Genomic DNA, 27,870 nt, shown 5'->3' on the forward strand with positions numbered 1-27,870 from the left:
GCAGAGTAATGTTGGATCATCAAAGTTACATTGAGCTAACAATGACTGACAAATACTTAGATGACTCAGTGAGAGCAGTCGACTCCGATGTTAATTCTGCTGAGAACCTACAGAAGTGCTAGATATGTCTTAGTGGAACCTTTTAGTTTTTAAAGTGAAAAATCAAATTAGTAACAGAATGAATCGATTATTTGCTTCAAAAACGGTTTTTTATTTTATGTTTTCTTATTTTGTTGTGTGCATGGTTATCTATCTTTAAACCAAAATCAAGAAAAAGCATGTGCACAAACTTAAGAATTTTACTTCTGGCTCTGCAATACTGTCCATCACACAGAAGAACCGCAAAGAGAAAATGGACAATGAAGATTCAGTGTTCTTTGTGAAAAGACTGTTGGAGGGTCGACTCAGAGTCGAACGTTCTTATTATTCAATAGCAATACAGAGACTTTCAGTTATGCATGATCAATTTGGAATGTCTTGTGTTATGTTGGTGAGGATGGGAGACTGGTGCTTTATTGCTTAAAAAGTATTACAACTGGTTTTGGTTTGTTTTTACCTTTCATTTTTGCTTTTTGTTATGTTTTCCTTCCTTTAAGTAATATTTTTTATCATCTTTTTGTCTTGTTTAATCTCCTTATCTCTTTCTCTCTCTCAGTGTGTGTGTGTGTGTGTGTGCATGCATGTGTGTGTGCGTGCGTGCATGCACAAGTGAGCGCATGTCAGCTGCTAATTGGACTGAATTTCACTGAGCAACAAAAGATCAGACTCGAAAATTCCAGCTCTGGTTTGTACAGACTCGGCTTTGTTGTCGCATCGCCTCTGTATGCTGTGTTAACAGTTATCTCTCCCTCACTCTTCTCTGTTGGTCTATTTTTCTGTGTCTCCCTCACTTTCTCCCCCCTTTCTTTTCGTGCACGAAACATGAAAGGGTTGGGGATTTTTTTTTTTTTTTTTTTTTTGCTCCAAAGGAAGCACAGTCACCCCAACTGCCAAGGGGCAGGCAAGCTCAGAGGCCAGAATGTGCCAGGGGGTTCCCTTAATCACTCACTCTCTCTCTCCCTCTATCTCTCTCTCTCTCTCTCTCTCTCTCTCTCTCTCTCTCTCTCTCTCTCTGTCACACACGCACGGATACATACACAGAAACGCACAGTCCCATGCACTGGGCAAGAGAGGGTTGGACCGCCACAATGATCTCTAGACCCTCAGCAGAGCAGATCTTTGTTGCCAACTATATCTACAGGAAACTACTGGTGTCCCTCAGTGCTCAGCCTGGACTTACTTTTTTGGGGGGATTTTTTGGTTGATCTCTATATCAAAGTTTGTGGACAGGATGAAGTGTGAGCTGCAATGCTCCGATGACTGCAGTAGTTGTGACGGTTGTAGCCGCATAGATACACAGAGCACCGAAGAGCTGGAGTGTAAGATCTGCTATTGCAGCTATAACCTGGTGAGTCGAAGGCCGAAAGTGCTGGAGTGTTGCCACCGTCTGTGTTCTAAATGCCTCACTAAGATCCTGGACCTGGGTGAGTCACCTCCTAACGCCTTGGTGTGCCCATTCTGTCGTTACGTCACCACGCTGCCCGGAGAGGCTGTGGGCAATCTGCCGGATGACCGTAACTTGGTGGCATCACTGGCCCTCCAAAGCAGAAATCAGAGGAACCTCCAGTTCCACCAAGATGCTACAACCGAGCTTCTGCTCAGCCCCAGGCATCTGAGCTCACTCATGAGCAGTAACTCACCGGTGATGTCCCTCTCAGCCTCCTCAGCGTCTTCCTCCACCACTTATTCCACTATCCGTAGCTCCCCTAATTTTGTGGTCATCACCATCATGGAGCCTCCTCCTGCAGCTACACCCAGCCACGACCTCCATCACCAGCGCCAACCACATGCCTCTCACGCGTCAAACAGGAGCTACCGTTCGTCGAGTCTGGATTCAATGGCATCCATCACTCAGAGGTGGACGGTGTGGAACTGTGCGGCCCTCCTGTGCCAGACCTCCGCCCGGATTTTGGTGTGGGTGTTGGGGCTCCTGTACTTCAGCTCGTTGCCAATGGGGGTGTACCTGCTCATCATGCAAAGGACAACTGTTGGGGTGCTGCTCGTGAGCCTGGTCCCTGCCAGTCTGGTCATGATCATGGTCTATGGTTTCTGCCAGTGCGTATGCCATGAGCTGTGTGACTGCGTGCCATCATAATGGGACCAATTGGATGTGCAATAATTTGCTTTGAATCTGCTCGACAATAGATCTCCAGAATTCTCTGAAGGGAGTGTCACTGTGGAAACAACCATGTGAAAAGTAACTTGAATGACTTTCAAATTACTCTTTTCTTTTCTGCTGAAGAGCACAGGATTATCATTTAGATTAGAAGTGAAGCTCTTTGTTTGGAGCTGTACTATTATACATGTTCATTTGTGGATTTCTTAAGTTTGATATCCAACTAATTACTATGTAATGCAAGTGAAAGATAGAATTATGATTAAATGTTGCTTCTAGATGAATCACCCAAGTTTGATGTATAGTTATGCTGCGGGGAAAAAAACAAAAACAGAGAAAAATATTGAGAGAAAATCAACATTGTCAGCTGTGGGTTTGTTATAACTTTTCTGATTGTGTTCCTGTCATAGATGCATCACAATTGAACAGAAACATCTGCTGTTTTTTAATTTTTTTTATTATTATTATTTTATTTGCACAAGCAAAAGCAAACTGCAAAAAACTCAAAAGGAAACGTGTATGTTATCTTACAGTAGATGGCTCAAATGAAAATTGGCTGGACAACATTATACAGAGAATTGACACAGAAATTCAAATTATCCAGGGGTTATGCAATAATAGATGATTCTTATTTTTGTACAGACAAGAGAATAGATTTAAAAAATTCCATCCCAAAATGCATACATGACTTTTTTGGTACTTGTTTTAGATATCAATCAATCTTTTATATGGTGTAATCCAGTTTAGGGTTGTGGGGCGCTGGAGAGAGGGAGAGTATACCCTGGACTGGTTGCCAGTCCATCACATGAGGAATACTGAGAGACAGATACACACACTCAAATTCACACCTGCAGATGTACCAGTTATGTCGAAGTGCAGGATTTTGAACCGGGGGAAGAAACTAAACTACCCAGACAAAATGACACACACTCACAAGGAGAACATGCAAACTTCATTCACACAGAAAGGCCTTCAGGCTCAAACCCACAACCAATGTTGTGAGGTAAGAGTCCAACCCGTGACTCCATTCATCTTATATATAGAGTACACCTCAGTCCATCAGAGGACTGACTCACCCAATGGGAGAATTTATGAGTGAACAATTAACCTCAATCACATATTAGGTCCACACAGACAGACCTGAACTCAATTTAGTTATTGTCTCTTATGTGAGAATACTAACCACTTCAGAGCTTTTCCCCAACCCTCTCTTGCAAAAAGAATCAATTATATGTAAATGTAAAGTAATTCACATCAAGACATTGGGCTTTCTAATATCGAGTAGGTGCTGGTTCTGTTCTGGGACTGGCCTAACATAAGAAGAAATGTATGTTTAAAAAAAACATGTGTGGATATCAATTTAAAATTGTGCCATGTTGTGCTCACTAGAGGGTGCTGTGACTGCCTGCATGTCCCTTTCCTTCCCTGCAGAGAAAACACTGGTGTGATGACGACACACACTGGTGAGTCTCCCAAACTCTGGATGAACTTTAGGTCATTACATGTCAGACAGAGTCGATGTTACTTCCGCTGAGACTGCTGTGTTAGTAGATGGGCCTGACCAAATCCTGCAGGAGTGTTCAGACAACTCATTTGAAAAACAGATGAGATGACACAGCCTGTCTCAAACATGAGACAAATATCAATTGCTATTTTGTCTTTATGTAACAAATTTGGATCATGACATTGTATAGACATAAGGCTTTAATACCAGCTCTGCATCCAACTGAGATGCAAACCATCAAACCTGGGAAGTCTGGACTCAGTTCATATATAGAAATACAGAAGCAAACCTGGAATGACATTGTGACTGATAAACACAGAAATCTACATTCATAAATGATGATACAAGATATAGAATTCCATTTATTCATTACAGAAGTCATGAAAGATGTCAAACTTTTTGCACATTGAAATAAAATTGCATTAGGGACATTGTTGAACACATTGCTCCCGAATAAAGTACTGGGTTAAAAAAAAAAAAAAAATGCAATGAGAACACTTAGAGTGCAGCATTGAAGCCGAAGGTCTCTCCTTCAATTCCACACAAAAAGTGAAAAAAAAATCTGTTGGAAACTTTTTGAGAAATTCTACTTTTAAAACTTTAGTTCATCACACTTCCTACTTCTACTCACATGAGCACTCACAACTTAAATACTTACTCACAACTTCTACTAAAACAGTAGAATTCCCAGTTTTCTGATATTTATTTCATTTGCACTGACATCACTTCATGGAGCAAATATGTGAAATAGATGAGGTCGGATGACAGTTTTCCCAACATATTTTTTTTTTCTATTTGTGTGGATTTGAAGGGGAGATCTTATACAATGCTGCACTTTCAGTTATCTTGTTGCATTGTTTTTAACCCTGGACTTTGTCGGGGAGCAGCGAGTATAATAGAGTATACAAAAATAATATATTTCATTTAATAACCTCATATACAAGGTGCTCACCTGCTTACAGTCTTGTCCTGTGAACAGTGGCATAGAGATGGGAGTCGATCCCAGCTATATGGGCCAGGGCAGGAAACACCAGACAGGTCGACAGTCAAACAGACAAGTCAAGAGTGTGAACACAGGGACAGACAACCACAAACACATTTAATTTAGGATCACCACTTAACCTCACTGTGGGAGGAAAGCTATGCATGCATGGGGAGAACATGCAAACGCCACACAGAAATGCCCAGGCAGCACTTGAATCCATGACATTCTTGCTATAAGGTAAGAGCTAATCACTGCTCCACTGTGCAGCAGGCTTGTTGTCAATGACTGATAAAGTGCTTCAATTGTATTCAATTACAATCAAGTAAAAGGCTTGAAGGGAAAAATTATTTACATCCACAAAATATCATATGTTCAAAGCATATTTTGTTTAAAATCATAAAAGGTTCACAATAACTATTTGTTTTGTATGGAAAGTCACATTAGAAGACGCAAAGGAAATAATATTGTGTGAATTGTACTTTGCAGTTAGTACAAGTACTGCAAGTACATTTACATCATTGAAAGAAAGAAAACAATACACATAAATGTACTAGTGCACCAAAATTTCAACATTACTGGTGTCATGTGAAAATCTATGTATAGTAATACTTTACTAAAAGAATAATTTGTTCTCCACTGAGTCAAGGATATCCATAATTCAACCCGCTAGTTCAAAAAAATATGTCATCATTTAAATTAGATTTAGATTTGTAAGTACATGATCATTGAATGGAAAAAACACAATTGTGCTGAAGGAGCTCATCAAAGGTTTAAAGCAAGTACATGTGCCAACATCCACTTATTCATTCATTATTTCAACTAATCCCCTGCTCCAAACACGCACGCACATGCACGCGCACGATCACACACACACACGCACACACACACACACACACACACACACACACACACACACACACACACACACACACACACACACACACACACACACACACACACACACACACACACACACACACACACACACACACACACACACACACACACACACACACAAACATGGGTGTGCCTGATCTTGCCCTGAATTGAATCCACTGCATTTCTTTCTGCCGCACTGTTATTAGATTGTTTCTTCTTTAATCACTGTCACGTCGTTTCCCATGTAGGGAATAAACCAAACACTCGGGAATCGCTCCCACTACAATTTGTCCCTGGTCCTCTTCTGCAACACTCGTCTTGTTGACGATAAACAGCCCAGGCCTTTCGCTGTTTGTGTTTTCCAATCTACTTGATGTGAATCTGAAGAAGCCCTTTCCTACAGGGAGTGTAACATCATTTCAGATTCCTTTTTATTGATGCAATGAACATTCCCACATGTGTGGAACATTCACAGGCCATACTAAATAAAAAAAACAAAAAACAACCCAAAACTTCTCCTTCAGCTTGCACCTTATTTAAGAGCTTTTATCAGAGCCACAGGAAACAAAAATAACGTTCCAACCCAGAGAGAAAGACTCTCTTTTTTATTTAAATTCACATCACTTGTTAGAAACGCCATTCTGAGCAGAATAATATCGTGTGATGCATTGACAACATTTAAATGGCCTCAACTGAGGATCTTGGGGAAAAAATAGAATAATTCAATAAAGTGCATCTGTTTGAGGGATATATCAACACACCATTCATAAGAAACAATGTCACAATAATTTGGTGGCTACAAAACAATAAGAGCAAGTACTGATGTCTCCAGGGTCATGGTTGTCTTGAGCTGGAGGATAAATGTAAAACTTTTAAATCAAGTTCACCAGATTCTTGCAACATGCTCTTCTTGTTCCTTTGAGGGGAAAGTAGACATGACTAGCGAGACACAAGTCACTTAATCTTACTAAGTCAGATTTACAGACAGAGCTGTTTTCCTGTTTACAGTCAGGTTAGTTTCCTTATCCACTTGAATTAGATGACTTTCAAACTACTTTGTATGCTGTGTGCTGTTTCATTGAGCTGGAAATAGCACAACATAATTTCTGTATGCTTACACAAGCTGTGAGGCTAAAATATGAGACACGCGGCAAACGTTCGATCACCAGACATCCCTTGAAGTCTGTGACAAAAAAACAAACAACTAAATAGTGGGAGTTTCTATCTATTCAGATAATTTGAATACATTTTCAAATGATGGTAAACATGGTTAGGGAACTCGCCTCACAGCCAGAAGGTCATTGGTTTAAATGCTGGCTGGGCCTATCTGGGTGGAGTTTGTATGTTCTCCCCACGTGTGTGGGTTTCCTTCCACAGTCCAGAAAAGATGCATGTGAGGATAATTGGTTAACCTAATTTGCCCTTAGGTGTGAATGTGAGTGTGTGTGGTTGTCTGCATCTCTGTGTTTGCCCTGTGGATTGGCGTCCTGTCGAGGTGGAGCCTGCCCTCGTGGGCTGCGATTGGCTCCAGCACCCTGTGGCCCTGAATAGGATGAGGCTGTATAGAAGATGGATGGATTTACTTTCCTTTGAAGAAAATAAATTGCTAGATAACTTATTTTCATCACCAGTTATGTCAAAGTTGGGGGTCACTGGGGTAGAACCTGATCCAGCCCCCTGCGATGACGATTTTGTGAACAAAAGCAATCGAGCTTGCCCACGAACTCACAAACCTGGCTCACGATGAAACCTACATCATCTTTTTGTGATGCGACAGTGATCCTTGTAATCATACTGATGATGTGATGATGTTGGTGAAACAATATCATTGAGTTGTGAGGTGAGGAAAAATGTGTGAATTACTTTGATGTATTAGCTAGAGGCAAAACTACATACCTGCACTGTAAAATGCACAAATAATGACATTTATAGTGTGGCATAAATTGAAAAACTAAAATGTATCTTGAATAATGAGTCAAGGGAAAATACAGTGAATCTGATATATAACTCTCATTGGATGTAAATGTAGTTGAAGAATAACAGTTCCCATAGTGTACGGTGAAGATGTAATGGTGATTGTCTATCTATTCTATATCTGACTGCTCACATACACTAAAGTGACGGATTACTTAGTTTTCCAATAGGTGATCGTCCACTTTCTGTGCTTTCACTGCTCATTCTGTTTATTCACAGTCCCATAGGAAGTGAGTGGACCTGCTCTCAGCCAATCAGATCAGCAGATGAAGCTCCGACAACAAACAAAAGATCGAGGCTAGCCGAGCTCATCATACTTTGTCCCACCGTCTGGCCAAACGCTTCTACTTACTTTTCTTCTCTGCGCCGACCAGCTCGTCTGCCTTTGAGCTACTTCCCTTGGATCCAGTGCGACGTGTAGCGTCCCCGCTCGTGTCTTTATTTATGGAATTGTGTCAGCTAATGTCAACCTGAGCCATTTCACCGAGCGCTTCGCCTTCGCTGGCCGAGCTAAGCGCGTTAGCAGCCAGGCTAGCCGCTCGGGTAACCAGCGCTGGCTGCTTCTCAGCCAGTTAGCCTAGCCTGCTAGCTAGCTTTGCTAAACTCCCCTAAAAAAAACCCAGACACTGACGGACACCAGTGGCTTTGGCTTGTTGTTGACAAGCCACCCCCCACCCCCCCATAAAAACTTGTGTCGTTAGTCATGTCTGGACAATCGTCGGGCTGCGGGTTTCTGATGTCGGTTGTTGTCCACGGAGACTCTGCCCTGAACGAGCAGGAAAAGGAGCTCAACCAGCGACTCAGACGGCTCTATCCAGCCGTTAACGAAAACGAGACGCCGCTCCCTCGGTCCTGGAGCCCGAAGGACAAGTTCAGCTACATCGGGCTGTCTCAGAACAACCTCCGTGTTCACTATAAAGGTATGACAAACACTCTCACTCGAGTTTAGTTCACTTCTATTCGCCGAAGCTAGTGTTAGCCTAGCTCCATGGCCAGCGGATCAAAGCCAGCTGCCGTTGTGGCTAAAAACAAAGTAGGCTAGGCTAGTCGCTTCATCAACAACAAGGCAGAGGACATCTTGCAACCCGACCAGCTGGCGAGGTGTATCCACAGCCAAAATTGACCTAATAGCTTGTTAGCTCCCCTTGCTCCGTTGTTTTCAGCCCCGTGAGCTGCTTCCCCGAAGCCTTCAGACAACAACATTTCAAGCTACTCTTTCCAAATATATCGATTCGTACATATGATAGTTCTGAAAATCAAGTAAAACTGTGGCTGACTTGACTCGATTTGATTCACCAAATTAGATCGTGTGACGTTAGCCCAAAAAAAGGACGTGATGTTAGATCAACCTTCGGATAGGCTAACGTAGCATTATTAAGCAATTTAATGGAAGGAAAGACACGAATACCATAATTCACTACTCGTAGAATTGGGCTTCAGTGAAGTAGCTATTGATGGCAGGAGAGATACAGATAGTTGGTAGCAGCTTGGGTTTGGATATTTAGTGTCTTTTTCTGACGTTCAGGTTGAACTCGAGGGTTTTTGGTATGGAGGCCTTCTAGAAAAAGCGAGTGTTAAAAATGTGTCACTGTGCTTCCTGGGTGTGTTCTATTATCCTGGGTCTCACTGGCCCTCTGCACTCTTCCTCGTTACAATATTTGTACTTAAGATTCATCTCAATCTGGCCTAGTTGAGAGTGCAGATCGATGCCTTTTGAACTTCGTCAGTCACACGCTACTAAAACAAGATTCACTCTTATCACGCCAGTTTTAAGAGGAACGTAGACAATGCAGGTCTAACTATACTATCTTTGCTCCAACCAGTCTGACTCAGATAGTCATCTAGGTAATCTCGACTTTTTCTTCCCAGTATCGGCTGGTAAACGATGATTCTGAAGAGAATCGTCCATTGTTGCTATGCGCAATATAATTATCATTCTTGGGTGAAAACACAAGCATTCAATATACATATATGTAATAGATTCATAAGTAATGAGGCTACTCTCCAGTATCCAGCATATTAAAGTACAATGCTGAGATGTCGTTGAAGGTACTTGGATGCCATTAAGTACTGTTTTTTAAACCCATCAATGCTTAAAAAAGAAATTAAACTGAATTTAGGGGTATTGGTTAACACGGAGGGTAACACTTTTTGGGCACAAACATGTCAACCAACATGCATGTTTTATTTAGTCGCTCGACAACAGTATTATTTAAGTTATATTTAAGTAGGATCATTAAAAAAAACATTTGATCCTTTTATTGAGATTGCTCATTCTGCTTTTGCTTGGTGGGTACATCTCATACAAACTTTGTAAAGCTGCATTTCATGCCTGGTGTCCTGCGTTTCAGTTTTTGACAAAACAATGCTACTTAAATTCTTTTTGTAATAATTTGTTGTGGATTAAGCACCTACCTTGTATATAAATCTGTAGGGATTTCTTTCCACCTTAAAGCAAAGATTGTTTTGTTTCATTGGGGCTGTTTTGTATTACTCAGCATTTCCAATTATACTTGCATTTAGATATTTGTTATAGTGATGTAGTAATATGCATGTTTCTAAATGAGCTTGTCCTTTCTTTTTTAAATTAATCTAAAAAAAAGTATAGAAAATAATTCAACATCTGCTTTGACCAAACTCATCAAGGAGATAAACCATCTTTAACATAACTGATTCCAGTTAAATCTGACAAATGAAAGTGAAATGCATTTCAGTGTATGATATTGTTTTCATAATTTGCCAGAGGGTCATCTTCTATGTCAGATGTCTTTGCAGAGTCTCTATGATTCAACATTTCAGATGGGATTTGATGTGAATTGGCCATAATGGTGTTCTTTAAGTGAAAGGAAATAACTTCTTAGTATGACTGATGTTCCTTTTTGATTTAAAAGTTTGGAGCCAGATTCCCTCTTCGTTGTGTTATCTGCTATTATCTACTTAAGTTTATTGAAAATCAAAGTTGGAATCAAGGTCATCAGCATAAGGAGCTGCATGAATGTCTCTTCCTGTCCTCATGCTCAGCGCTTTTCTCCCATTTCTGATTATATAAAGATCCATAATCTTTGGTACTCATCACTCTCCCTCTCTCTCTCCCTCTCTTTTTTCCCACCCTACCTCAAGGTCATGGCAAAACCCCTAAAGATGCGGCATCTGTACGGGCCACACACCCCATCCCAGCTGCCTGTGGCGTGTACTACTTCGAGGTGAAGATCATCAGTAAAGGCAGAGATGGGTAAGAACACCGTACAAAGCTTCAGTTCCAGAACAAACTCGATAAACGTCACCTCAAGGTAAAGGAGGCCATTTCAGAGGGCAGTTTAGCTGATAACTCCATTGCCCAAGTGTGCTGCACTGTATTGTTTTATATCATTAAATTGATTTGCTGCATTGGGTTAAGTCTTCATGAGTATGAGGGATTTTGGGTTGGAATCCAACATAAACAAAAAACTATCCCAGCCTACAGTTTAAGCTGCAGTGACTTGCTGTGGCTGTAAAAGAAAGAATCTAAATGGAACATCACCATGGTTGCATGTGATCCATGTTGATGTATCAGTGTTAACATTCAAATTGACATCAATGGTCCTGATCACAAATGCACACTATGGTTAAAATCCCTGAAGGTGTTTAAAAAAAAAAATACAGGAAGAACTACTGAAGATATTTTTCTGCTGTATTATAATTTTAATCCTCAGGGAGACTGTTGCAGTCATCAATCATATAAATAGCCTCTAAACTCAATTATCGTCACTGATGAGACACTCGTGTTTTTCTTGAGGTGGTGGGGTATTGAAAGTGTAAAGTCCAAGGAACTGACGCCTCTAATCTGGATTTACATGCGCTGTAATCCGCCAGCGTTTTGAATCTCATTTTAGTTGCTTGTTATTTAGAACCAGCGTGCATCATGATGCCACAGTTGTAACCTACAGGGGTATTCTGCATTATCTCTTGAATAGGATGCTTTTTTTATTCCAGGCTAGTTCATTTAGTCATTTGGGCCACCGCGTTCAAAGCTGATTTCAGATCTTTTTTTTTTTTTTTTTTAAACTGGTATTCCAAATTGCAGATCACAATTGCAGATCACAATCAATAAAATTGTCATCCATTATGTTTCGGCAAATTTAGTACAAATACCCTGTTTGTTTGAAAAGCTTTCTCACAAGACCACACTACAAAGTTGAGTAAATGTACGCACACATCAAATCTTCATGGGACTTGAGGCCAAATCATAATCCTTCAATTCATAGTTTAATTTTGTAAAAGGCCTCATTTTAAGATGGAAAGAGTCACAAGTTGCATGACTTCAGTGCTTGTTTCTAATCAGTGGACCCTCTTTGACCAAAGATGATTGACTGTTTGTTCATAGACTGTTGAAGTTTTATTTGGCTTTGTTATGCTCGCCTGTGTTAAATGAAAAGCTGTACATGTGTGGTGAAGTAAACAAAACAATCTAAATTCAGTCTTACAACAATTGTGGCACAAGATACAACATTTTGTTTAGTTGAAATGTACCGGCAGCGCGAATTGATACACTTCAAAAGCCGATATATTTTGCCGGAGAAATTGTGACAGGTAATGTGATCAGTTTCTTTTTAACCTACCCACAGGTACATGGGCATCGGCCTCTCGGCTCAGGGTGTGAACATGAACAGACTCCCTGGTAAGACGACACAATATTTGATCACTTTACAGTGTTTGTTAGCGCTGTCGTTGGGTGTGGTGAGAAGAATTTGTCTGCTGGCATCTGACACAGTCTAAATCTTGTGTGTGTTATCAGAACTCTTTTGTGTTGTATATTCGAGAGTGTCATTTGGCCTCTGAGACGATTACAAACTAGTATAATCAGGCTTCGGACAAATTATACTTTTTGTTAAAGAAAAATTAAATACAGGATTTCGGTGGGTTTCTTTGTCAGAAATGGAAAAATGGATGTGGTTTGATTGAAACAATCATGTGTTTTACCATTTTAACCACTGCTTGTTTTTTCTAAATTGCATTGTAATCAAAATTCAATATTGCAACTTACAAGTCTGTAATTTGTTTATGCTTCTACCTAATTGAATGGTATATTTAATTAAATACAACTTAAGATAGACTGAAATGAAAACAATGTGGCATCAGTATATTTTGTTTTCAGCATGACGCTTTCAACGAGAGATCCACGCGGAGTACCGGTACTGTATTTGTCTGAATAGAAGTCCTTAGTTTCTTTGAAATCAGTCTGAAAATGTAGGATCATCTTACATTTTGGGTATCCTATTAAGCTTTTGGTGAGATCTGTACACAACTGCAGGGGGGGCTTCTGAAACAAGAGGAAGATTTTGGTGTTGGATGCAGTCCTTGAAACCCTGACTGAGCCAGCTAAATGTCGGGGACACCTAATGAACTTGGTGATCATCCCGGCGGGGGGACAAGCCAACTACAGGGACTCGGTGTTGTTGCTCAAAGGTTTTAAAATGCTGCATCACAGATAATTCCTATTCTATCAAGGATGACGCGATATAGGAGCTTTGGGGAGTGCAGGCTTCACCGGAGCATGAGAGCAACTATACGAGTGAAACCAGTGTGGCAGCAGATCTGTGTGAGGAATAGCCCGAGGAAACTGGAGACTGATGATGAAGCTGTATGCAAGACCTGAGAAGTTCAGCATAGTGCGCGCGTCTGTGATATTGACTTTCAAATTCTAAGAGTTGTTTAATTCCACGTGTTTTTAATAGATTTATTTGAGAAAATGCCATTTTAAAATCAGATTTGGTCTTAAAAACCTTTTTAACAAACAAGTGTTGTAATTGAGGTCATCCTATATTCAGTCCAATATGATGTTGAAAACATCTTTAATTTCAGTTCAAGAATTGATTGAGATCTCTTTTCACTTCATGTTGTCAACTTTAAAAGAAAATACTCTAAAGTGAGTTACTCTACCAGAATCCACACGGTAAAACAGAAAAATATAGGACCCTGTTTTAGTTGATGTACATCTCTAATGTGTTGTCAATACACTTGCATAAGCGCGCATTTCCAACATTTACATTTTGTAGAACAAGTTGTTGACATCTTGGCATCACTGAAACGCCCGAAGATCCCGTTTGGACACTCGATCTTGCGAGATCTCAATTCGCAACTGGAAAAATGATCAGTTTCACAAGATTTGAGACCATTCTCATGGCTTGAATATGAACTTGAATGCTCTTTCTTTGAGAGAGGCTGGCTTTTTGTCGGACTGAATCGGTCAAATGCGGTTGATATTTTGGCTTGAGCTGCCGCAACGCCATCTTTCATATCCCAGAAATCCAGGTGGCAAGCTTTCCAAAGATGACGTCAGTTAACTTAATATAAACAAGCTTGATGGCTACAAATTCCGGTTTGTTTGTAAACATATCTTTGTTTGTGTGATTTAGGAAATTTGTGGTAATGGTCTTGTTTTCATGTATTGGTTTATTCTCTGTGCGGAAGTGATACCTTTTATGAAAAGTATATTTTAAAGATTTTTTCTGGTAGAGTAACTAAGTTTATAGTTTCGGGCAGCCTTTGAATTTGTACATCATTGTAGGTGTAGAGTTGTGCCTAAAAACCTCTTTGGTGATTGCACTGCACTAATTCATCTTCTCTCACATGAGTGATGGGGGGCTCCATTTTGAAAACAGACTGCAAATACTTATAACACAAGCTAATGGGCCAAAAAAAAATGCTTATCTCACTATTAACATTTCCTTAGCAGCCTGTTAAGTTTTGGTGCTCAAACAACCATTTCCTAATATAAGGATACGGTTTTATACCACGGGGGAACGAAAAGATCTAAACTGTGCCGTTCACAATATAATTTTCCTCCTCTGTGGCTGCCTGTCCTTTACCATGTCCGGGTAGCATCACGGTGTAGAAAGACGTCATCGCTGCTCATTTTAAAGGTTATCAGGCCAAACAGGAGCTGTGACACTCCTCCAAATGTTTCAGAACTGGACCCACCCAGGAGCTTCACCCTCTTCATGTAAAGATAACAGGAGGCTGGAAGTCAATTGCACAGACTTGGCTGATTGATAGATGCTAATGAAAATTTACTAATTGGGAAGGACTGTTGCCAGACTGCTGCAGAGTTGAGTGCCGCCTGCCAGTGATGAATGTGGCAACGACGGGCTTAATTCTGCAGCTCAGCAGTAACTCACCGGCTCCTGCCACTTGGTTTTTAACTTTAAAACAGGCCTCAGGCTGTTGGTGGTGCAGTAGAGGCCTCCTCTCTTTCTCTCTGAGAGAGAAAATGCACATGTGCTTTCTGCACACATGCAAGATGTGAAATGAAACAAAAGTTGATTGAAGGTATTTTGAGGCTCCGGTTAAAACAAATGAACAAGGAACATCCAATTGATCAAATCGATAGCCCAACCTAGATTTACACAATGAAAGAATATTGATCCAAAAATAGGAATAATGTGAATAAATGGCTAAAGTGCACAACAAAGTTCAAAACGGTATTAAAAGCAACAGATTCTGGGAGGATAGTCAGCTTTCTGACGAAATTGTCATTGAAACATCAACAATCCGTTTTATTAAGCAATTAAAATGGCACTTTTTTAAAATTTCCCCAATTGTCCTACAACTGTATTTTAGCAAAACCTCAAAAGTCTCTGCTTGCTAAATTAACAGTGGGAGTTTGTGGATGAGGGAGTGGCTGAATTCATGCTGCCACAAAAGTGCTGATGGATGGATATATCTAAAAAAACTTTGTGTGAGGGAAAAAAAAAAAATCCTTTCCATCACATTCTGTCCCTTAACACTGTAGTCGGACTTAAAGAGATCAAACCAAGTACTTTGGAACTTGTGCTTCTCTGAACTCTGCACAAGGCAGCTCAGACGTCACCTGTGGAGAAAACATCTTGTTAAGGGCTTTCAGAGGACATTTGCCTTGATAAAATTGTGGAAATCGGTTGAACCTGAGCTTTACTTTTTATTCTACTTCTGTGCGGCAGTGACATTTTTGACATTTTGTTGGAGGAGCTGAAGCACTTCTCTTCCTGAGCAGCCCAAAGGATTTTGAACATCTTAATTGTTCGAGTTTGAATGTTTTGCTCTTCACATCTGTTATTTTGGATGTCTTGTGTTTGTGTGATGTGTTTTTCAAATCTTTCCATCGCTCGACCCTCATGATCGTACGCTGTCATTCACGTCTCTTAGGCTGGGACAAACACTCGTATGGTTACCACGGAGACGACGGGCACTCCTTCTGCTCATCTGGCACCGGCCAACCATATGGACCTACGTTTACAACAGGTGATGTGATTGGCTGCTGCGTCAACCTCATCAACAACACCTGTTTCTACACAAAGAACGGCCACAGCTTAGGTAAGTGCCTCTGCAACGCAAATAACTTCACAGTGCACATAGTATACAGCAGAAATTTTAAACTCTAGTCTCTATGCCGGACGGAAATGAAAAAAGATGCTACTTGTAGCCCTGATTCTGTTAAAAAGCTAGTATTTTATATTTTTAACCTGAAATAAACTCAGTCTTTGAATAATCTGCCTTGAAATCTGCTTAAAGCATATTATTCCACCACCACCACCTTAACATTACCCATGAAACCAATAATTTAGAAATTTTGGGACACTGGCTGTCGAGTCGCATAGTAGGAGGTTCGTATGTCTTAAAATCTAAGAAAAAACTAAATAAACAAGATTTACCTTCTCATCATCACGTAATGTACACAGAGACGTATTGTGGACTCATTTCTAGGTGATTTCATGGACATTTTGATCTGACAAACTATTTGAGCCAAATCCAGGAGGCACATCTTTTCACACAGAGTCTTCAAGAAATCAAAAGGCATTTCCCCAGGTCTAGCCTCTTGATTTTAGGACCTTTTCATTGATATGTGCAATTCTACTTTGCACATCCTCAGACCTGGCATAACATCTGCCAGATGAATATTAAGCTCAATAAGCAGAGCTCATTGTTGTGCCTGGAGCACAAATTAGGGTCCTCCATAAAAAGAAAGTTTAGACAAAATACTGTCACAGGTTTTCCCTGGTAAACTATATAACCAAGCAGTAGTTGAACCACTCCTGCTTGGTGTTCTCCATAATTAATCAATTAAGAAGTTCAAGGTGGCATGTTGCCCCCCCCCCCCCCCCCCCTTTTTTTTTAAAGAATAATGAGATTTTCCAACAGATTTTACAGGCTGAAGCACATGAAGAGTGATGACAGAGCTCCTACTTGGCCTCAAGCTGAGTTGTTGGTGACGTGGCTACTGTTAATGTACATCAGCTATGACATTAGCTTTTTTGTTTTGTTGCATTTATGAATGAAGTTCCAGTTGAAATGTGATGTTTAGCCGATAACCCCAGTATATGTAAGCAGACTGTCCCCCTATATTGTAGACTCTTTTGTAATGATGAATAGATGCATTTCTGAGGATAGCTGCAGATGCAGCCGAAACATGTTGGCGAAGTAAAATCTTTCCTGCATCTATCCTTTGTAACAAAGGAGTCTCTAATATACGTTTTTAGAATGCTAAAATGAACACAATTCAGCTAGACTGTCCCTCTGGTGGGAATATTAATAGAAATGACTCCTGGCCTTCATACTTGCATATTTGTTTTGTCTTTGTCTGTAGGTATTGCCTTCACAGACTTACCAGTAAGTAACTGCATTTTGTTCTACTGTTGTTTTCAAGTTTCTTTAATGAATTGCTTAGTAACTCACGGCTATTTATAGAGATCCTTTTTTTGTTTTTTTGCAAAACTTCTTTAACAGATGATATTTTCCAGCTGGTTTCTAAAGATGACAATTATTGCCACAGCTAAATGATTAAAACTGAGAGAGTTTCTTGTTGAACGCTAACATAGGTTTTTCTTGAAATTCCAGAAACATTATTGCTTTTTTTTAAAGTGTTTTAGCTCACATTACCATATCCCTTGTTGGAACAAACATTTGAAACCCTTACAGGAATTCCTCCATGATGGCTCTTCTGTATTTGTTTTGTCTTTTTATTAAAAAGCAGCTCTAATTCAGCTTTCAAGTAAAGTAGTCTGTCTGGTTGCCTGGGACACATCAGCCTTTCAGGGATGGCATTCTCAGTTCCTTGAATAGACCAATCTAAATCAGAAATCTTTTCACAAATGTAAACGCACCCTTGGATTTGAAGGCATCGATTTGCCCAATTCTAGATGCTCAGTGTCTGTATATCATTTAATTGTTGGGACTTCTTGTTCATCTGTGCCTGTCTGACCCTCTCTCAGTGTAGATCAATACTTTCCCAATAAACATTTTAAAACCCTCTTTTAGAAGAAAGTAAGATATTTTGTCTTACCAATACATCATTGTATTTCTGACATGTGTTGCTACCAAATTAATTTAAGATGTGCATCAAAAGACTTGATTGATTAGTGTTTAGCTGAGGAGGCTTAGTTTGGTTTAAGAAACACTGCATGGACTCCACACTTCCAGAAATTGTCTTTAAAGAAGTTCATTGAAAAATGTATGTCAAAACTGGAGTATATAAAAGGCCACCATGTGTAAGCTATGACTGGGAGAGCTGGTTTGTTGTGTTGTATCAGTGCCTATGAACAAAGGTGATGGCCTTAACCACCTGAGCGATTAATATCAATCTATTTTTTTTATCACATCACAAGCTGTTCATTTTTAACAGAATATCACCATATGCACATTCTAGTTGGCTTTCATGCTTTATTACATGATCAATTCTCACACAAACTAATATTGTCTTTTTACGGGAATCATGCTTGTATTGAGTTGAAATATGAGGGTAAATACTTTTTTTTTTTTTTTTCCCCTCTCACTTGCTCAGCCAGCTGTTTTTAAGGCACAAGAACAAGAGTCTTAACCACAACAACAATCCATTGAGCAGCAAAACAGACTTGGCTGTGAGCCAGACATTCATGTTCCTCCAGAGTTGTGCTGTGAAGTGCGTCACCTCAGCACAGCTGACCTTTCTGGTTATTCGACCATGACAAAGATGACGACGCACACAAACAAACACACACAGCTTTGTGGTACCGTTCTTATAGGGACTATAAGTATATTCATTCCCCTAATCTTCACTCTAATTTAAGCACGTTTTGTTGCTCTGAAGTATCATTAGCCTTTATTCCCAACTAAGCCCTTTCTCCTTTTCTCTAACACTGCCTCTGAACCGTAATTCCTGCCCTACTTCATTGTGTGGAAACTGAATCAATGAATTGTGGAAGGCGGATTTTGAAATTTCAGTTTGTGGACACTTTTGCTAATCCAAGCACAACACATTTCCAGTGCCTCTTTTCAGCCCACATTTCCGCTGTTACACCATTCTGTTAATGGAGTTTCATCAGTGTACCCTTAAATTAGTCGTCACTCGTTGGTCTGTTTATCTTCTCACCCTGTCATTGCCGACGTCGTCCTCAACAACGGGGGACTAAAAAACACAACAACACCGTTCTCTACCAGTATATCACCACAGAACTGACACGCTCGTAACCTTTTGACATTGTTATACAACATGTCAACAACTTGCACGATAACAGAGCGGGTCACTAAATTGTGTCACATTCGTACTCCTCGTTTTCCTGTTTGAAATGCAGCTTTCTGCATGACTGTCCTCATACATTTGTAATGTCCATCATAAAGGAAGGGAACTGACTGTTGAATCATGAATTAATTTTAATTTAACAGTAAACTTAATAGTTGACTTGATACATACAGCCATACAGCCCCGTCGATTCCCCAAAGCTTTTAAAAACGCAGAAAACAAACGTACCTAAATTTTTACCTTTGACCCAGATCGGAGTGTGCTTTCCCCCAGTGATCCTGATAAGTCAACGAGAGGTTTGTAGATAAGTTGGAGCCACAGCATTGAGTATAGAAGAAGGCATCCACTGGTGAACGAGATGAGAGGTGTTGTGATTTGACTTTGACTCATGAAGCTCTCAGCAGGTGCTGTCAAGACCATAACAGAGCAGCAGCAGTTCAGTACAGAACTAGGGACATAAAAAAATAAAATAAAGGTGGTGCATTGTCTTGCTGGCGTAGTTAATCTTTTTAATGTTTTCACTAAAGCAACTTTAGATAATCACATTGTATGCTCTGTCTTCAGCATGTACAACCACCATATTTTCATTTTACATGACTGTGCATATCTAGTTGTAAACCAGCCTGACTGAACATTTGATCTTCGTGGGTCTGTAAGGGAGGAAGGTGCGGCAATAGCGTTGCGTTAAAACAATAGATTGTAAGGTGGAGTGCCGAAGCTGGAACAAATTGATTTAGAGTCTGAGTTTTTAGTAGCTAATGATACACTCACCAAGTCATTAGGTTTGATGACCAAATCCTGACAGCAGTCGGGTTGAGAGTTGCCTTCAGGTCTAATGGTGCAATAGAAAGCTTACGTAATGTCTTCTTGAAGTCACAGGAGCTCAAATCCTGGCTTTTTTTCTAAAGGTAAAATGTTGCCCTTACAAATCAGCAATTTTGTTTTTTCGTGTTGTTGGCTGGTACATACATTTTTGCCAAGGTAATTGGAGAGAGAAGTTTATTTCTTGGGGATCTCTGTTTTCCTGTTTGCTCCCATTATTTCCTGTTTTGATTCATTGTCCCGATTACATTCCAAGCTGGGTTTCCTCGCTTGCCGTCCTTAACTCTGCCTTTCTGCCTATTCTGCAGCCTAACTTGTACCCGACCGTGGGCCTTCAGACTCCAGGGGAAGTGGTTGATGCGAACTTCGGCCAACACCCATTCGTCTTCGACATTGAGGATTACATGCGAGAGTGGAGGACGAAGATTCAGGCCCAAATTGACCGCTTTCCCATTGGAGAGCGCGAGGGCGAGTGGCAGTCAATGATCCAGAAGTAAGAGGATTTGGAAACTGAATTATTCCTGTTTAAACCTGTATATGCGAGAAGCCATATGCACCTGGTGAGGTTTAGATCTGACTTCAAGCAATTTCATTCTGACTAATTATTAGTTTGAGCCACGTTTCAGAAATCCAATCAATCAACAGTTGCATTTTATTTTTGTTTCATCCACAGGAATGTAAAGCAAATTTCCTGCGACTTTCTTTGTTTTGTTCTTTAAGTTCAGGATTCATCTTGTACATACTGAAGTTGAGCATAAAGAATATTGGAAGTGCTGAATATTGTAGGCAGGACATAAACATGAAGAGGATCAACACCCAGATGGACTACTTCCTCATCAAAGCCATGATCCAGAAGTAAAAGCCGTGGAACTGGGTTTCTCTTTATGCCATGCCCTAATGGGATTAGCTCTCTGTTGCTATGATTACTTGTCTTGAATGGATTTAATCTCCATTTGATGGGGATTTGGAGTTGAGGGTGGGGTTGAAAGGAGCCATCGCCAGTATATGGAAAAGGCTCCTTCACAGCTTGAGATGAAAACAGGAAGTCTTTCGCTCACACCAGAGCAGTTATACCCTGATGGTCCCTTTTCAAAGTAAAAGTAATGTCGTGATCAGGTGGCGAAAGGTTTCCTTCTGAATTTTCTACATACAGCATTTACACAATTTCACTAGTTTATGCAGTGGAAGAAATGAGGAGTTGAGACTGAAATGAGAAAATATTGCTCTTGTTTTATGAAGCAATCATCAAAGGAACAATAAAGATGGTAGGGCATCATCCTCTCTAATCTGCTAATCCCAAAACCCAAACACAGTGGTGCACGCATTCAGAAACTCTCATCAGCCTTCTTAAACTCTTGTAGTTTTTGAAGTGACTTCAAGATTAAATAACTTTATTTTACCAAAGAGTTCTTATTTATGAACTCAAGGGTTCGGATGAAGATGCTTTTCGGAGGCCAAAGGTTTGCCACCAACATGTTAATATTTATTCATTTTCGACAGCAGCAGCTAAACAATTGAATGTGAAGGAAGTGGCTTTTTAACCTTTGCACTTCAGTCACTTCGGTCTTCAGCAGCCTGAGCTTGTGCAACTGGCAGTTTTAAAGTTTAATAAATCCGTATTAAATCTATGACTGCAGGGGGTTCTTGAGTGTGATCCTAGTAAAATGTTCTCATCCAACTATATTTGGGCATGACGGTTTAAATTATACATGTTGGTTTCAATTTGACGCTACAAACAAATCATTTGTTTACATTCTTCTGGTTTCTAAAGTATGGCTGAAGAAGATCTTCTCATGGGGGTGGGGGGAGAAAACAAAACTGTACATCTAGAATTTAGATTATGATTTAGCTTGGATACAAATCTTTACTCGCTGTATAGATTTTCTTCCATTACCTTAAACTATACAACCACTATCCATGCGTTACCCATGTTTCTGCATAATTGGATACATGCCCCATGAAATTAGTTTCGTTGTCAAAAAAACCCAAAACAAAGTTCTGCTTTTGTGTGACGGGTGTATGACCAGCTGAGATTGTAATTGGATGTAATTTCACCTGCTGCAGCCTCTTACTAGCTGTTGTTTTTCCTGTCTTATTAGAATGGTGGCTTCTTATTTGGTGCACCACAGTTACTGTGCCACAGCTGAAGCCTTTGCCAAATCCACTGATCAGGCTGTGCATGAGGAGCTGGCCTCTATCAAAAACCGACAGAGTGAGTTTTCCTGTGTGTTTTTTTTTTTTGTTTTGTTTGTAATTGATTTTTAAAATGGGAGCTTACCATTTTTGTTGTGTATGAACTCCGGCTGCAATCTAAATTTGAGCCAATAGGAACAGTATCTGAATGAGTTTTAAGTTCAGTGACTGTCTGAAGTCACAATGTATGTTGATTTCTTGTATACTTGAATGTTTTTTTTTTCCTGTGACACCGGGATTTATCACTTGCAGCAACCTATGATGAAGAGCATGAAACTTTTTCAGGTGTATGTCATGTTTATGTAGTGATGGCAAATTTCCAAAGCGCTACCAAGCATGTGTTTGAAATTGGCCGGCGCTATCCAAAAGATAAATGCTCAACCATTTTGCGACGCAAGATCAGGCAGCATTGCTCCTACTCTGCTTACATAGTGCTGTGTTTAAAAGGAACTGAAGAAAGACCATATTTATCCTGACCTGGAGAAATATGTGGAGTACTACACCAAAAGCAAAACTGTGACTTTCTACTGTGAGTTCTACTTAGTTGTGGGATGAATCCAGAGGAATAGACGGAGGACACTTGAGACTGAAGACTGCATAGAAAACTATGTAAAGTAAAGAGAAAGTGGCTCATGCGTTGCATTTTGAGGCTTGTTTGTTCGTGGTATTTATACAGTTTAACAACGGATGACTTTTTTTTTGGTTTTCTTAACTTCAGAAACTGAATTTAAAACCTAAATAAATATTAAAGTATCTAGCATAAATGATGTTAAATAACTTTGTAGGAATATTTGTCATTAATCTATGTGCTGTCGGTTTGCAGAAATCCAGAAGCTGGTGTTGTCGGGCAGAATGGGCGAAGCCATTGAGACCACCCAGCAGCTCTACCCAAACCTCCTGGAGAGGAACCCAAACCTTCTTTTTATGCTCAAGTAAGACCAAATAAATTTATATTTTTTTAACAATATCTTTAAAAAAATCGAGCTGATTGTTATTTTTGATGGCATATAAGGATTATTTCGCCTTTGCATGTTTTATCCTGTTTTGGCTTCTCCTCACTATATTTTTGACATTTTGCCACTTGTGTCCTCAGGGTGAGACAGTTCATAGAGATGGTAAACGGGACAGACAGTGAAGTGAGGTGTTTGGGAGGTCGCAGCCCAAAGTCTCAGGACAGTTACCCCGGCTCCCCCCGGCACTTCAGCAGCCCCAGCCACAAAGCCAGCAGCTCCCAGCCCTACCTCGCAGGTACGGCCCAGCAACAGTTTCAGTGTTTGCCCTACATCTGATTTAGCTGCATCAACTCAACATAAATGGGCCTTCTCATTCACACGAACAATTTTTATATTTGGAATCTGTATGAGGAAAGTGCAATGTTGCTATGATGTGGCTGTTCATGAGTTTTTTTTTCTACTTTTCTCACTTTGCAGGGTTGGACAGCAACTGCTGTAATGGTGTGACATCTAATAAGAGCCACAGCTCCCCTCACAGTCATAAGCCCTGTCCTCCAGGCTCTGGTTCCATTCTCCCAGCATCTGATGTTAGTCTCAATGGGAGTTGCAGCCAACTGCCCATAACCAGGTACCCAGGATAATCTCTTAAACTGCAGTAAAATGTGCATGTCGGTTCAGGATGAAACTGTTGAGCGTGTGTGTGGAAAGACTAGTAATGGTGTCAGCTATTCATTTTATGGAAACCTTTTTACCTCACTTTGAGTGGTATGAGTGGAAAGAATGAGTTGTGGAGGATAAAATAAAGTTGGATAATTCAGTTTTTCTTAAAATCTTCAAAAGGACATTTATTTTCTTACTTGTATGAATAATCACTATTTAGTAATTAGCCAGTTGGTCATCTTATGTTATCACTTTCTCTTGGGATTTAAGCTCAGCATAGCTACTGGAAACAGAAATAGTAAAATAATAAAGTTTGTCTTTATATCAGCTGTTGGTCTTGCAGTTAATTGTGGAATTTTCATCCCACAAGAATGAACACTTGTCTTATTATTTCATGCACGTGAGAGCACACACCTCTAGTTTTCCTGAAGATTACCAGGGAACTTGAGAGCTTATTATTTTTCTAACACAGTCATCCCATGCTTCATCACAAAGGTCTGTGGGCAATTGAGATGAAGTCTCATGCGGTCCCTAAATGCTAGACGGATGCAATAACAAGACTGTATAGGTTATACTTGTGTTTTACATGAATTGTACTGGCCAAAGTGTGAGAACAGCTCTCTTTCAGCAACGCCAGTTTCAAGTATTATGAGGTTAAGTTTGTGTTGCACACATTGACTGAAAATCTTGTTTTCCATCACTCAATTTCATTTCCCTCTCGTCTTTCCCCAGTAACGACGTGGATATGGAGGTTGACCACTTCACTAATGGAGTCACAGAGTCCTCTTCCAATGGTTTTCTCAACGGGACCTCCAAACATGCCACAGAGCCCGATGACTGTGATGCAGAAATGGGTGGGTGGAGCCACTGAATCTCTGGATTGTACTGTATTTCCCAGACTATAAATCCCATCTTTTGAAAAATGCGTCATGAAGACGGGGGGAGAATGTCTCACATTTATCGTTTCATGCCCAGACACGACTGCACCGTTGATAAGTCTTGCCCTTGCTGACCCAGAACACGTCTGTAAATTTGTTCCTGCTGCTCTGGCTGTCGGGCGTTGAGCCTGGGATTGATGCCTTCTTTGACAAATTTGTGACGAGCAGAGAAGGCTGTTCCTTTGATGACAAAAACAAACCTTCCCAACTTGGTTCTGGCTCTACGTCTCCATTTTCCACCACCTATTTTATACGTTTTAGTTTTAATTCTGCTTTGCACCTTTCTTTTTTGATGACATTTTGCTTGGGAGTAGTGTCCGTTTTTCAGTGGTACTATAGCAGCATTCTATTGTCACATCCTGCACTGTATAGGTCTCAATGTTTTGAGCCAATTTGTAACGAACATGCTGGTTCTGCTTGCAGAGGTGGAGTCAGCTCAGTCCAAGAGGCAGCTGTGTGGTGGGAGCCAGGCCGCCATCGAGAGAATGATCCATTTTGGCAGGGAGCTCCAGAGCATGAGCGAACACCTCCGCCGTGAGTGCGGCAAGAACTCCGCCAACAAGAAGATGCTCAAGGTAAATTAACAGTTTTGTTTTTTTTATGTTTTGTCGTGGATTTGAATGATTTTAGCATTTCGGGATTCCACTAGCAGTGGTGACATGGAATACAAGTTTGATTAAATGTGGATCGAGTTAAAATGGCCTCATGTAAATGCTTGAATCTGAGCAGCTTGAACTGGTGTGAATGAATCTGATCAAGCCACACCCACCAGTCTCATCAGAGTCCATGTAAAATGACACATCAGATTGCGTACCACTGCTGGAGCTTTGTCTGCATAGCTGCTGGCGGAATGGTGTGAGCTACACATCTGATCAATCTATCCATGCAAACGGGACAGTCTAAGTCCTCAAGCTGCATGAATTTAATAAGGTCCACAAACAAAGAGCATGTAAACAGAAAAGAGTTAATTTATTCAAACTAATCAAGATCATTGTCTCCTGTACAAAATGAGCCACGCAAGGAATGAGATACCAACTTTTCTTTGTTGCATGGTTGTAGTGGGAATCATGTCAGCTGGGTGACAGAGTTTAATGCCACAGATAGACTGATGATGCAGTTTTGTGTAAATCATCTGAAGTGTTGCGTTGTGGTCTGATGAGTCCAACTGTCTCCTGCTGCAGGATGCATTCAGCCTGCTGGCCTACTCGGACCCCTGGAGCAGCCCGGTGGGCTACCAGCTGGACGCTATTCAGAGAGAACCAGTGTGCTCTACTCTCAACAGTGCAATATTAGGTGGGTCAGTGGTGGTGGGAAAAATGGGACATCAGGGCTTTGATGTTAATTTGTCACAACTCGGATGTTGACACACAAGATTTGATTCATCAGATATTGATTAAACTCAAGTCTGACTTGGAAAGACAATTGGATCGATTCGATTTTCATCGGTTTTATGTTGCAGGTTCAATCAGCTTTTGTAGTAGTCATTGGCACTAAATCTGCTGACGCACCATTTTAACCCTTTTGTTGTAGGAGAAATTATGTTTTCTTATTGTGCGTCCCTTATAAATGTGACTGCAGCTTCATTATGTTATCTGACAATTGAGTTTTACAAGAGAGAGAAAAGGACTACATTTGATTTAAAATGTGCTTGAAGATGAGATAAAAACTGGTGGAACTTGTATGGCTTAATGCACAGCCTTTAAAATGAAAACTCAAACTGCTATCTGTAAAAGTAAATTTTGGGGCGAAACAAAACCAACACAATCATTCAGTGACTGAACATAATGTTTTAGTCGTAATAAAAGTACCATGGCGTGACCTGTATAAGTGTAAATCCATTTGTTTTCACTGCCTATGTGAAGTTTTAAAGGAAAGCTCCGGAATGGATTAAAACCTAATTGCTGCGTTTGATTTCCTCTTCCTCTGCAGAGACTCACAACCTGCCCAAGCAGCCCCCCTTGGCCCAAGCTGTGGGTCAGGCTGCCCAGTGCCTCGCCATCATGGCTCGAACTGGCAGCGGCTCCTGCGCCTTTGCTTCTGTGGACGATTACCTGCACTAGCCCTGTGTGTACGCACACTCACACACACACACTCACACACACACACACACACACACGCACACACACACGCACACACACACACGTACACCTACACACACACTCGTACTCAGAGGGGCGGTCCAGAAATGTCTCCTTCCGTTGCCTCAGTCAGTGTCGTCGTATTAGCAGAGGTAATGTCCCTCCGCACAAAGTGATAGAAAGTTAACCATCTCACTCGCTTCTTGTTCCGCTTTTACTGATTGAAACAGACACTGCTGAGGACTGGGACCCATTTCTGGACTGATCTTTAGAGTGCAGCCACATATATCCGACTCCGACTTTTCCATCGTAAATAAGAAATTATCCTCCGCCTCGGTGGCTCCTGCTCCTCTCCTAAACCCCGACCCACCAGGGCTCATCTGTGTTGGTCTGACAGTTTGGAGGGGCCGCCAAGAACGCTCAACATGAAAATACTCGTGTGGACTCACAATAAATACTAAGCTCCTGATTACGTGGAGCATGAAACCAGGGTCGGCAGAGTGGCAAAAAAAAAAACCCTCCAACCCTGGGCAAACAAATGGAAAAGTAAAATGGGGAGGGGGGGGGGGGGGGGGGGGTGGAGGGTAAGACAAGACCCACGGTGTCTGATCACCCTTCAATGTGCAACCTGCAGACCTGACTTGGCAGGCATATGTGCAACTCGCACATAATCGAACAGCAGGCTGATGCTGAAGACGGGAAAGACATGGTCAGAGCCTGGCTGACGTGAGGCTCCGTTCCAGACACCCTGACCCCTCCCCCACCCCCCCACCCCACCCGTCTACACATCAGCCAAGGTCTCTGCGACGCATGTGGACTGAGGACTCTGAAGAAAACCAGAGCAAATCTGCAGTCTTGACTCAACGTTCCCTGTTTTTAATCTGTTCCGTTTTTGTTTTCCTCGGGGAAAATTGTGGGGTGGGGGAGGGGGGGGGGTGTTTACTTGGCTCTTTATTTTATTTTTTTTCACCCAGGTTTACAAGGCATGGTGCAGAAGATAATTATTATTAATAAATATTCTAATTATCACATTAATTATTGTTACTTGCATTCACATATTTGTTGAGCGCCAGCAAGAGCGAATTCCACCGACTTACAACAATAAAAGTTCCCAGTTTCACCGATACCAGTGAAGAGCGTGTGTACATGTAAACGTT

The 27,870-nt window shown here is 40.8% G+C and overlaps 2 protein-coding genes across 2 annotated transcripts; both read left to right on the top strand.

Moving 5' to 3' along the window:
- Positions 1 to 1,330: 1,330 nt before the first annotated feature.
- Positions 1,331 to 2,194, top strand: rnf182 (ring finger protein 182; the record flags this gene model as incomplete). Its single annotated transcript, XM_080503022.1, has 1 exon — positions 1,331 to 2,194. The coding sequence occupies one exon, from the start codon at positions 1,331 to 1,333 to the stop codon at positions 2,192 to 2,194; it is 864 nt and encodes a 287-aa protein (XP_080359148.1).
- Positions 2,195 to 7,886: 5,692 nt separating this feature from the next.
- ranbp9 (RAN binding protein 9) lies at positions 7,887 to 27,292 on the top strand. Its single transcript, XM_080502850.1, has 14 exons — positions 7,887 to 8,477; positions 10,678 to 10,789; positions 12,162 to 12,214; positions 15,721 to 15,888; positions 17,159 to 17,181; positions 20,200 to 20,384; positions 21,991 to 22,103; positions 22,908 to 23,016; positions 23,178 to 23,332; positions 23,515 to 23,665; positions 24,430 to 24,551; positions 25,059 to 25,210; positions 25,817 to 25,928; positions 26,565 to 27,292. Exons 1-14 carry the CDS (start codon positions 8,261 to 8,263, stop codon positions 26,693 to 26,695), a joined length of 1,803 nt encoding a protein of 600 aa, XP_080358976.1. The 5' UTR covers positions 7,887 to 8,260; the 3' UTR covers positions 26,696 to 27,292.
- The last annotated feature ends 578 nt before the right edge of the window (positions 27,293 to 27,870 follow it).

The sequence above is a fragment of the Blennius ocellaris genome, assembly GCF_963422515.1.
Source record: "Blennius ocellaris genome assembly, chromosome: 10".
Taxonomy (NCBI): domain Eukaryota; kingdom Metazoa; phylum Chordata; class Actinopteri; order Blenniiformes; family Blenniidae; genus Blennius; species Blennius ocellaris.

Excerpts from the sequence above, each read along its gene's own strand:
- ranbp9 (XM_080502850.1), top strand. The coding sequence starts at position 8,261 with ATGTCTGGACAATCGTCGGGCTGCGGGTTTCTGATGTCGGTTGTTGTC. Across the intron at positions 12,215-15,720 it reads GAACATGAACAGACTCCCTG|GCTGGGACAAACACTCGTAT; the intron begins GTAAGACGACAC and ends CACGTCTCTTAG. Across the intron at positions 17,182-20,199 it reads TTGCCTTCACAGACTTACCA|CCTAACTTGTACCCGACCGT; the intron begins GTAAGTAACTGC and ends CCTATTCTGCAG.